The sequence below is a fragment of the Electrona antarctica genome (assembly GCF_951216825.1).
Source record: "Electrona antarctica genome assembly, chromosome: 19".
In the NCBI taxonomy this organism is placed as follows: domain Eukaryota; kingdom Metazoa; phylum Chordata; class Actinopteri; order Myctophiformes; family Myctophidae; genus Electrona; species Electrona antarctica.
This window is the reverse complement of record NC_136800.1, coordinates 16622832-16635245: the sequence shown is the minus strand read 5'-3', so window position 1 is coordinate 16635245 and position 12414 is coordinate 16622832. Positions and strand designations below refer to the sequence as shown.

The following is a 12414-nucleotide window of genomic DNA, read 5'->3' as shown; positions in this document are numbered from 1 at the left end:
TGGCCTAATGCATACCAAAGTGGGGTTCCTTGATATTAAAACGTTTGAGAACCATACGCAAATATACGCAGACGCACCTCAAAAACAGCCAGTGCGTAAGGGTGCCCCAGCCGCTCTGCAGAGGACAGGTGTGTTCTGCGGTGCGCTCCGTTCAGGTCCACACTAGAGATGACGTGGAGCTTAGAGTCCAGCCAATACAGCCGCCTGTTGGCTACATCTGAAACGCACACGCACAGAGTACAGATACGATTTGTCCCAGGCTTAGTAGCAATTGATTAAGAACACATTAACCACTCTCGCATCCTGTCCAGCAAATCCCTTTAAAGTAATATCGATTAGATTTGAAAATGTCAGATACTGTGATTAAGTCAGTACCATGTTCATTACCAGCCATACACAGGCATGCTTGAGAACGGCTTCCAAAACACTCGCTTTTTGACAAATCTCATCAATCATTGTTACCATAAAACATTTTGCTCATAGCATTTCAGATTCTGTTGACCTTTACTTATACTGCAGGAGCAATTGCTTTATTTCCAGTGGCATATTCCATTACATGCAACAATAATTCTTGAAGCACAAAAAAAATCAAAAACATACAAAATATCAATAATGTCGTGTCTGACACAATGTCTGGGAAGCAGGCAATGGTGGAATAAGTATTTGCATTTTGTACTTAAGTAAAAGTACCAATGCCACAATGTAGAAATACTCTCTTACAAATAAAAGTGATGTATTCAAAAATGTCTTGAGTAAAAGTATAAGAGTATTCACATTAAAATACTGAAAGTACTGTAAAAGTACTCATTTTGCAGAAGGTCACATGCATTTCACAAGTTTCACAAAGACTTTTTTTCTATCCACATTACTCATCCTCTTTTTTTGTTTTTGTCACATTCCTAAGCCAATAATTGGTCTCCTACCAAGAGTCTCTATTGAGACTCCGCCGGTCATCACATTATTGGCTCAGGAATGAAACAAAACCCAAAACAATGTCCATGGATTGAAGGCTTCATGGGGTGTGTAATTGACAGAAAGTAAGTCTACTTTCTAATAGAAAGGGTGAAAAGGGGTTCACCCTTTCTTTTTTTCTTAAAGATTTGTTGTACTTAGTGACTTTACACCAGTGGAAGCAGGTGAAATGAAGCAGTTCTCTTCTCACCCAGCGTGATGCCATTGGGCCACTGGATGTTGTCCTTGACCAGAACCTGTCGGTCCACACCGTTCATCCCAGCCTTCTCTATCTTTGCCGTCGTTCCCCAGTCGGACCAGTACATAAACCTGGATGGAACAGATTAACAAATGTACTTCAGTCAGACTATTTTGCGTTGATTAGTTGACATATAGGCCTACGGCATAAAATAAACCTAAACATAAACATAAAGGGGGTGCGTGACATTCATAGTGTAATGATAATAAACAAATACATTTGTCAGAACTTTGACCTTTCACCAAACAAATACGTCAGTAGGTCAGTTCACATTTTCATTTAGAACCATGTGAGAAGTTCATCTTCTATATTTTACTGCACCAACTTCAACTTGTAGACATCTCACTTCACAATCAGTGTAAAAACATAAAAACAATATGAGTAATACAAGTACAAAACCTACAGTGAAATGAAAAAAATATGGAGCCAGGATCAGCAAGAGGAAATAAATGTGCCTTTAACCACATCATAATCTTTGGGATATAGATTCTCCTGTTTTGAACCAACAGTATTTGTAGCATTGCCTTTAGGCTACGATCAATAGTAATCAACTGAATTTGTCTCGAAAAGTGTATAATAATTATTTCATGTTGGCCACCAGGTGTTCTGTGCACACCATGGGAGGGAGGGGTGCTTGGGTCTCTGGGCATTGTCAAAATCCAAGATAGACCTGTGTTTATTTCTCTTGGTCCAGCCATGCAACAGCATATTGTGGCACATATTTATAAAGCTTAGAAGCAGTGATCTGGGCCAGCATTTCTTAAAATAATAGCTAAGAAACTATGAATGGACCCAAAATGGGACACAGGCCTAGTTCTTAAGTGTCCTACAGCTCTGGTTGCTTTTTATTAGCCTCCGCCCCAGAGGAGGGCTATGTTTTATCTGTCTTAGCTGACAAGTTCAACAATTTCTAGTGTTAATAAAATAAAATGAAATGAACCGATTATATATATACATAAACATGAGAATCAATAATTTATTAATAATCGATCCCTATTTTGGGCATGTCATTATAGTAAAAATTAATAAAAAAAAAAACATGTTGACATCGCAATGTGGCTATTTTCTAAGACACCGTTAACCGCTAACCCACACTTAGTTCACCCAAAAAATAACTTATTTTCTATCAATTACACACCCAATAGGCGCTCTTATCATTATGTACATCATCATGATGTAAAATAGACACTATGCCTATTTGCTCAGAAACTATGACAAACTATTCTCAATTCATTGAGTATGTGTAGGACCAAGTTTGTGAATATACACTAAAAGTTGGATATAGGAGGGGCTAGCATCCCTCAACAATGTAAAACAAACCAAAATAAAGAAAAACAAATTGCTTCTCAATTATTTGATAGAATAATTATGGACATGTACTTGCATAGACTTTAAACAATTGGAAATACAAAGTCTAGTCATTATGGCCAAAGCTGTGCATGTACAATGACATGTATTGACCCCTAACATAACCTAAGCTAACTGGCATGCACATACAAACAAACCTACATGCCTGGACAAAGCAATTAACACACACAGATACCACAATATCCCATGCTCGTTTACCCTTGGTGGGGGTCCAGGACTATGGCTCTGGGCTCGCTGAGCTCAGTGCTGATGAGGACACGTCTCTTAGAGCCGTCAACCGACGCCACAGAGATGGACTTGTCCCCAGAGTCGGTCCAGTACAGGTTGTGCTGGAGCCAGTCCAGCGCCAAGCCCTCAGGGGACCATAGGGAGCTCTCCACCAGGGGGACCTGCAGAGATGGATCGCTGGCCTCGTGGATGAAGGCACTGCATGGCAAAAAAGACAAGAGAAAGGAAGGAGTGAGAAAGAGGCAGGTCATTAGGACCTGAGGACCCGATTCTACAAATGTCTTCTAAATCACGACAGCTTTCTGAAAAACCTACGTTTCTATATCAGTGGTTCTCAAACTATTTCATTTCAAGGAGATCCATTTCAAGGAGACCCCCATCTGGAAATATGTTGTTCCAGGGACCCCCCAGAACCAAATATTTGAGTTAAAAATGTTCACTGTGAAAGAATATATTATATTCGAAGATTTGCACCACATATTCTATTTTTCTAAAATAGCAGATCTACAAGCTTGTCACGCTATATTATTTTTCAACAGCAAAAGTTGCAAAAAAAATAATGGTTAAACTGGTTAAAAGCTAAGGTGACACAGATGTTGTCACCTTCCTTACAACATCTGTGTCACCTTAGAAGAAGACGATAAACATTGGAAGGAGAAGGATGGGTTCAAGGAAAGGCGCTCTGAGGAGAAGGATTGGAAAGAAACAGATATGTGATTTGATCGATAATTGACCCATTGCCAGCCTTCTAGCAATGGTTGGACCGACCGGACCAACCAGCAGAATCCTTCCGCATAGCAGTGGTTGTTTATGCTGAGTTTGCTAAACTTGCCCAGTCACTATACTGCACCTGAGATGTTCCTTTTGCCAAAGACCATAGTTTAGACTCGAGTCAAGCACTTTATTTATAGAGCATTGTCAACATGAACTTCCGCTATCTTCATCTACACTAGGACAGACACGAAAAGGGAACAGGCACACGTGTTACGTTGTGGCTGTTATAATATTTATAATAATATTTTCCTCCGCACTCCTCCACATTTTTGGCTGCTGGATGACAGCAGTGATGGGACATTTTAGTTTAACTGTAGCTCTGCATCACCGTCGAGAGTAGTAGCTTTGTTCATCAATTCACTGGACGACTGTACACCACAAAGAAAAAAAGAACAACAAACTGCCATAATTAATGTACAGTTGGGTGCCACCGATATTGTCCCTTATCATTTGACCCATTTAGGCCTGACCTCAAAATTTAAAAAAAATCCTTCTAAATCCTCCAGTTTTCTGAAATAAATATTTTCACGATTCTTCAAAAATAGCAGACCTACAAAGCTCGTAGCGCGCCACTCGGTGGCGCGCTATGAGCTTGTAGATCTGCTATTTTTCAATAGCTAAATTATAACATAATGTTTAAAACACCAAAAGGGGTTCCCGCCCAAAATGGGTTAACTGTCCTTTTGCGCAGATCACGCAAACCTCAGCAAAAAGAAAAGGACAATATCGATGGCCTCCAACCGTAACTAATCAGAATTGAGGACAATTGCTCTTAATTTGGGACTGTCCTGAATTCTTCAGGACATCCGATCACCCTCATTATCTGGCAGTTCTATTCCAATGCTAAATCTGGAGGACGTCAGCAGCCTTGAGCCGTCCTCAGGGCAGGTTCATTCATGGGTTAGCATCACTCTTAGCCATAACAGACAAGGCCTCGCCCAGAGGGCTTGACCGACTAGCTAATGAACTGGACCTTGTAACCTGGTAGAGGCGTCAGGAGGTGATGGTGAACTATTTGATTGTGTCACAGACACAGCCTGTACAGGATGGGTGGTGGGGTCAGTTCTCTCTGAAGATTTTCCATTTTATAAAAAGAATGCAGCGTTCCAATTAGGAATATCTCTGGGGAGATATTGCAGACTCCCATATCTTCACTCACTGTCATACAGTTATTCAGTGGAGGACAGCAAAAAAGTACATTTACTTGAGTACTATATTCAAGTACATTTTTCTTCATCTGTACTTTACGGTATTTTCACTCATTTCAAAGACAAATATTGCATAACAAACAAGGCTTTAATAGGACATGCCATCACAGGCTCATTAAAACACATTGACGTAGATCTATGTGTAGATCTGGTGTTTTCAGACGTAGATCTATGTGTAGATCTGGTGTTTTCAGACGTAGGCCAAGGCAAATGGCTTCTTGGTTAGAGTGGGTGACAATGTTATCACACGTAAAGATGAAATTACCTACCTAGGTTCCATCCTGGAGGCTAATCTTTCCGGTGATAAAATGGCCACCAACGTAATCAAAAAAGTCAACCATAGAACAAGATTCCTCTACAGGATCTCCTCACTGGTCAACAAAAACACCTTGAAGACCTTAACAGGAGCCCTTGTACAGGGTTTCTTTGACTATGCATGCACCTCCTGGTACCACAGCACCTCAAAGGCCCTTAAAACCAGGCTCCAGACTTCCCAAAACAAACTGGTCAGGCTCCTACTTGATCTAGCCCCCCGAACCCACCTCACCCCTGCCCACTTCGACAGGCTGGAATGGCTTAGGGTCGACGACAGAGTACAGCATCTTGCAATGGGTCTGGTCCACAAGATTCGATACACCACCAAGATACCCATGTACCTGTCTAGATACTTCCTTAATGTTAACGAAGTCCACACCCACAACACCAGAGGGAGTGCAACGAACCATGTACAACCCAGATTCGGCACAAACAAGGGACTAAATTCTTTTCGCTCCTATGCCACTAAAATGTGGAACGCCCTACCAACTGTCATTAAGACATGCGAATCCCTTGACTCTTTCAAAACCGCTCTAAAAGGGCACCTACGGACGGCTGCAATTCGAAACTGGCCCCTGTAAAATCGGAATCCCTCAAACACGAACGCAATGACAACACAAGAGACGGTCGCGGCCACACAGCCAACTCAAGGTATGGCCACTGAGCCAACTTGGGGACCCAACGCAAGGACAACACAAGAGATGGTCACGGCCACACAGCCAACTCAAGGTACGGCCACGGAGCCGACTTGGGGACCCAACGCAGCTCCTCCAAGGAAAACAAACAATTTAACGGAGCTGAACGTGAATCCCCCCCACCGCCCACCCCTTTTTTTCCCCTCACTGTATATGTTTCTTTTCCCTTTTTACCTCCTTTTTGATGAATTCTTTTTTGATGAATTCCTGTTCTGTCTATAGAAGTGTCTATTTGTACGTCTCTAAATGTTTTGATGATTTGAACATGGTGGACCCTGTTGGAAACAAGTGTAATGCTTAATTGGGTCGTCCACTCACAGTTAACAGCCTTTGTATTGAGTTTGTGCTTGAAATGTACTGTAATTCTGCAAACTGTTAATAAATTCTTCAATCAATCAATCAATCAAAGATCTATGTGTAGATCTGGTGTTTTCAGACGTAGATCTATGTGTAGATCTGGTGTTTTCAGACGTAGATCTATGTGTAGATCTGGTGTTTTCAGACGTAGATCTATGTGTAGATCTGGTGTTTTCAGTGATTACGCTAAAGGGCGCTTTTCACCAACTTAAGTTATAAAAGATGATGCTATGACTTGCAGAGAAGAATACACCCGCAAATCACGTGATCCAAAAAACAAACAAACTCCAGCCCAAACAAACTCCAGCCCGTCCACGCTAAAGAATTTACCTGTAGATCTTTCGGTGGAAGCGGTCACACCAGAAGATGCGGTTATTAGCCACGTCCAGGTCCAGAGCCACAGCGTTCTTCTGGTTGGACACCAGCTGACTGTAGTCTTTCTTCACCAGGTCCATGCCACGGATCTCATGGCGGTTGGTGAAGAACAGGACGGGGCCCTTCCCTGGGAGGAAAGAGAGATGGTGTTGAGCACTGGTTCTCAAACCTACTGTACTGTACTGTACTGTACTGTACTGTACTGTACTGTACTGTACAAGGATCTCATGGCGGTTGGTGAAGAACAGGACGGGGCCCTTCCCTGGGAGGAAAGAGTGATGGTGTTGAGCAGTGCTTCTCAAACCTATTCATGTCAAGGTCCCCCTTTGACCACATCTGAAAATGTGGGTCCATTTCACAACACGTGTAAATGTACATGTGTACAAAAGTGCCAATGTACATACAGTATATACTGTAGAGTTACTGTATAGTGGTTAAACTGATGTTGATGAGTTTTGCCGTCTCAACGTCATTTCCGATCGGCCCACGACAGTCGTGTCAACCGTGTAATTAATGTTGCCATGATATATTATAATTACGATAATCAAACTAGCCAAGTAAGGTACTACTAGTAGTAATAATAGTAATATGTAATACAGTAAGAGGTGTGCAAAAACTCCATAATTATCCACAGACATTGGTGTGAACAATAAATCATAGATAGAATATGAAAACTGAACAGTATTCCTCCCCAACCAAGCCGCAAACAAAATCAGACCCGTCTGAAGTGAGTGGTGCTGTACTGTACTGTACTGTACTGTACTGTACTGTACTGTACTGTACTGTACTGTACTGTACTGTACTGTACTGTACTGTACTGTACTGTACAAGCCCTCCTCCCTGGCCTGTGTGTGTGTGTGCGTGTGTGTGTGTGTGTGTGTGTGTGTTAGGCTGCGCAACAGTGACACTTGGTGGTGAACAAACGCTATAACGTATATATATTTCCGTGCTCGGACCCAGGGACCCAGCCAGGGACACACATTGCTGTCTACAGACCGATTCAGAAACGGGTCTCATGGTCGCAGGCCGTTATTTCATGTAGACGGAGACGACATATCTGCGGTTTCCGCCGCACCTCCTTCTACTAGAGTCAATGGAAAAGTGACTGATGTTAGTCTGCCTCAAACTTTACTAAGCAAGTATGAGGTATAAAGTACAGCAGTCTTGTGTTCCTAAAACAGAAAGACTGGGTATTGGGTAAGACTGACGTTATGTATCTTTCAGGACCTTTCACTGCTTTGTCTCAACCATTACTATATGGCTCTGGTCTCAGCCACCGCGGTAGATATTTTGACATTCCGTTTTTTTTTTTTTTTATGTTGCCACTACTGTTGGAGCAGCCATAAACTACACAGGTTCATCCCGATGTTCTGGGCATCTTTGTAATGTTAGTGTTAGTAAAAAGCAGGTAAAAGAGTAACATTTGAGGCAGACTAACATCAGTCACTTTTCCATTCACTGTAGTAGAAGGAGCAAGGAGGTGCGGGGAAACCGCAGATATGTCGTCTCCGCCTACAGGAAATACGTTGCCTGCGACCATGAGACCCGTTTCTGAATCGGTCTATAGGAGTTAGCACCACTCAAAAATTAATTTCACCCACTTACACCTGTAAACCTGTGATGTGACAATAAAGATGTTTCTTATTCTGTTATAGAATAATAAACCATTTAGAACTTTATCCCTGGGTTTCAGAGGAAGGATATCTATACCTGGAAAGACAACAACAACATCAGAGCATTCTGCTAGATAGCATTCTGCTAGATACGTTCTAATTGTGTTTGTGTTGTTAACATACCTCTTTCCTGCTGTTGTAAAAGACCACATATCCCCACAGGGAACTTTTAAAGTTAACCATCTCAACTTTATGTTTTCCTCCATCCCATCTTAGCGAGTACAACCGCCAGAGGAATCAACACAGCACTGAAATGGCATCTGAGATCACATCGCCTAATAGAGAGCCGTCTGGCTGTTGGCTACCTAGAATTCACCAAGGCAATCCATGCAATCCATGCGTCAATCAGGCAACCAGACACATCGCTGTAAGAATACGAGGATGCAGCGATGAAGCCCAGGGGCTTGTACAGTAGAGCCCTGCAAGCCCGCCGGGACCCGGCCTGGCCTGCCGAAACAGGCCAGGCCCAGGTCATTTCTGTCCGTTTTTTCCGTTTTGAACAACGCGTCAAATCATGAACGTAGTGTGCAATTTACGTGAAATCTTTCATGCACTTTCCTACTACGCTCAGGAATATATCCCACCCTTTTCACATTGGCCTGTTATAGCACCACCAACAGGTGGAATTTTGCAAAACACATTTCTGGAATGAAGTGCCTGGTGCTGGGAGTCTGGTGTAACGCACAGGTCCTGGGCCTGGTGAGAGCAGGAGTGGACCTGGTGAGACGTAGGAGGGGCCTGGACAGGAGTCAACCCACAGAGCCTAATCCTTCCACGCGCCAGAATCTGGTTCTCCCAGTCCTGGCAGAGTAGTTCCGGAGCAACGGATTGTGTGGCCTTGGTCTTTCCCTATAATGGGACTGATCGAGGGTAGCTACTGGGGTGTAAGTCGGGACTTGATCACCCCGGCTGGGTCACCTGAGTGAGGGGTATGATGTTGCAAGACCCGAAACCCCGATGACCTTGGGATACATCACTGAGGATACGTCGCAGGTGCATCCATGCAATGTTTTTTAGTTATAGTTATTCAATTTATAGTGACTCATAGGAATAGACTATGTGACAACCAGGAATAGTCTGGTGACCACGGAGAGACGGGTGACAGCCGGAATGTAGACGGCACCCGGGTGAGCACTGAGCAGTATGGGTTAGCGCCCCAGCCTGTGTACTCCGTGAGGAGGAAGCCCAAAAAACCCTCTGTGAGGCCTTTAGGAGGGCCATTATAATCCACCACTCCTGAATGAAGTGCCTGGTGCTGGGAGTCTGGTGCAAAGCACAGGTCCTGGGCCTGGTGAGAGCAGGAGTGGACCTGGTGAGACGTAGGAGGGGCCTGGACAGGAGTCAACCCACAGAGCCTAGTCCTTCCAAGCACCAGAATCTGGTTCTCCCAGTCCTGTCAGAGTAGTTCCGGAGCAACGGATTGTGTGGCCTTGGTCTTTCCCTAATGGGACTGATCGAGGGTAGCTACTGGGGTGTAAGTCGGGACTTGATCACCCCGGCTGGGTCACCTGAGTGAGGGGTATGATGTTGCCAGACCCGAAACCCCGATGACCTTGGGATACATCACTGAGGATACGTCCCAGGTGCATCCATGCGATGTTTTTTAGTTATGGTTTCCATACGTTATTTGGTCGTATTGCCCCAAAAACGAGGGCGAGGCTTGATTTCATAGGGCGTGCCAGATTGATTTCAATCGTACTTCGTATTTCGTACTCCATTGATAAATGAGGGCCATACAAACTATCTGCAGTTAACACTTTTACACTCATTCCACACCACATTTCACATTTCACGCACACACACACACACACACACACACACACACACACACACACACACACACACACACACACACACACACACACACACGACTCAATTTGCAATCACAGAGAAAACACTAGTATCACTTTACAGTGATTTCCACCGAGGGTTGATGAGAAAGAAAAAAGGGGAAAAAAACAGCCAGGTCATCAACCTTCTTCCATTACTTTCCTGCCAAACTGCAAGCCAAACAGCATCAACAGATAGATTGGCTCAATTCTCTGAATGCCCACTGAGCTACGACAACAACTTTGAATCTCTGTCTCAACCTCTCCTTCTATAAATGAATGGAACACAAATGAGAATCAGACTCATGTATACTTCCATGTGACTCAGACAGAAAGGCTAAATGCGTACAACATGATAGATACAGAAATATATAAGACTAAAGCCTATTCATAATTCATTGTACTGTAGTTGTATGACAGTGTCGCCCAATGAAGTGAAAAGCACAGCTAAAGAATGCGACAGGCGGGGAGCAATCCTGTCATGCGACAGAGTATAAACAGGTTTAGGTCTGTGCCTACTGCCTACCGCTGACGTGATTTATTTTACCTATCCTGGCTAGCAGTTGCAGTTTTCCCTCTGTGATGTGATGTATAGTACAGTACAGTAACATCTATATTGAGCTCAGCTCACTCTAACACAACGGTACAGTAATAGGGTCTCTGCCGGTTATCGCTCGAAGCAGATATGAAATTCCCTCATTAATAATGCCTCGCTCAACTCGGTTTCCTCTCCGCTTTCCTTGCTTTGACAGACAGCCTCGATTGCGGTCTCATGATAGTTTTGCTCATGCTTTCTCTCTCTCTCTCTCTCTCTCTCTCTCTCTCTCTCTCTCACACACTCACTCTCTCGATCGCCTGTGTCCTGTGTTCTCCAAGCCCAGCCTGTGAACAATGACAATGCTTATCAGAACTAAGTGCTTTCAGAGAGCGCCTGCCACAATGATGATATTTCTGGGGAGGACTCGGAGTCTGTACTGCTGGTTTTATGTGGTGTCACTGCAGCCGCAGCAGGCTTTCAGCTGGCCTGAAGAGTGCCATTTGTCTGCTGCATTCTCCATGGAGTCTGGCTTCACTGCTTGAGACTGAGGCAGCCAGCAGCTTTACCGACAAGATTCACACAAGCAATACATTATACACACTGTATGGATACACACATGATACACACTGTATGGATACACACATGCCAAACAATACATTATACACACTGTATGGATACACACATGCCAAACAATACATTATACACACTGTATGGATACACACATGCCAAAACACACACTCACAAAACATAGTGACACACAAGTTAGCTACCGACACTGTCGGACAGAAACCTGTATGGCAGACCAAAACTGCTATTTTTCAGGAAATGGGATAACAAACATGTGATCCAATAGATCCAATGTAGTTATTATTTAGTCACAAGCTCTTGTTAATATTTTCATTGGTTAAATTCGTACAAATAGAACTGACCGATCCACTTTCAAACTAACAACTTTTTGCTAAATCTTTCAAAATGTAAAAGAAAGATATTACTACTCTTTCTCTGTTTCCAAAATAAGAGATCTATAAGCTCGCCATATCCCAACGTGTTGTGAGCTTGTAGGTCGGCTATTTTTTGCTACTTTTGCATCGTATGATGAAGTATAAAATAAAACAGAAAAAATATGGAGATACAACGTTTCTATCTGCCAGCAATTATATACACACCCACATCCACACACAAATCCACAATTATCCATGTTGGATGAAATTAGCAGAGTTTAATTGAGGGAAATGAGAGTCGTCAGCCTCCGGCAAAACATTAAGCGTGACACTCGCCTTCGCGCCAATTAAGAAATTAACTTTCTTGCTGGGGTACAATTAAATCTAAAGATGACAACTGGCCTCTCTCCCAATAATACTCTCCATAATAGGGCTATTAGATGGAAAATCAATTGACCTCTTTGCAGTAAACTTTGTTGTCCAACCGATCCGTAGGCTGTCGTGAACGAGCAGACGTTCAAAATTAAATTTGACACAATTAGCTCGCCCCAGCCAGCCAGGTACACGCTGAGGAATTACGGGCCTAATTAGGACACCCTTCAGGATGACCAAGTGCGTCACGCTAACAGTCACTGAGCAGCCGATTCTTACTTCATCGCACCGCGGTTTCACGTGTTGAAAATAGCCGACCTACAAGCTCATCCACGACATGTTGTGAGCTTGTAAGTCTGTTATTTCTTACAACGTTTTGCGACGGATCATAAATTAAGCTTATGTTAGCGACATGCCATGACACACTCGCGCCCATGACAGATGGTGGAGTCGAAATCCCATATCCCGAAAGGGCAGTCACACTGAGTGAGTTTCCTCATTAACTCATTAAAACCGGAAAAGCATCTGTGT

General features: G+C 43.3%; 1 protein-coding gene across 1 annotated transcript in view; it reads right to left on the bottom strand.

Annotated features, from left to right (window-relative positions):
- LOC306943004 (low-density lipoprotein receptor-related protein 8-like) overlaps positions 1-12414 on the bottom strand; it is a gene marked incomplete at its 5' end in the record, with an annotated part of 96047 nt that overhangs the window by 11309 nt on the left and 72324 nt on the right. Inside the window, 4 exons of the mRNA XM_079529209.1 lie at positions 78-217; positions 1163-1281; positions 2777-3004; positions 6486-6657. Of these exons, the coding sequence (XP_079385335.1) occupies positions 78-217; positions 1163-1281; positions 2777-3004; positions 6486-6657 (659 nt within the window). The remainder of the gene's footprint in view (positions 1-77; positions 218-1162; positions 1282-2776; positions 3005-6485; positions 6658-12414) is intronic.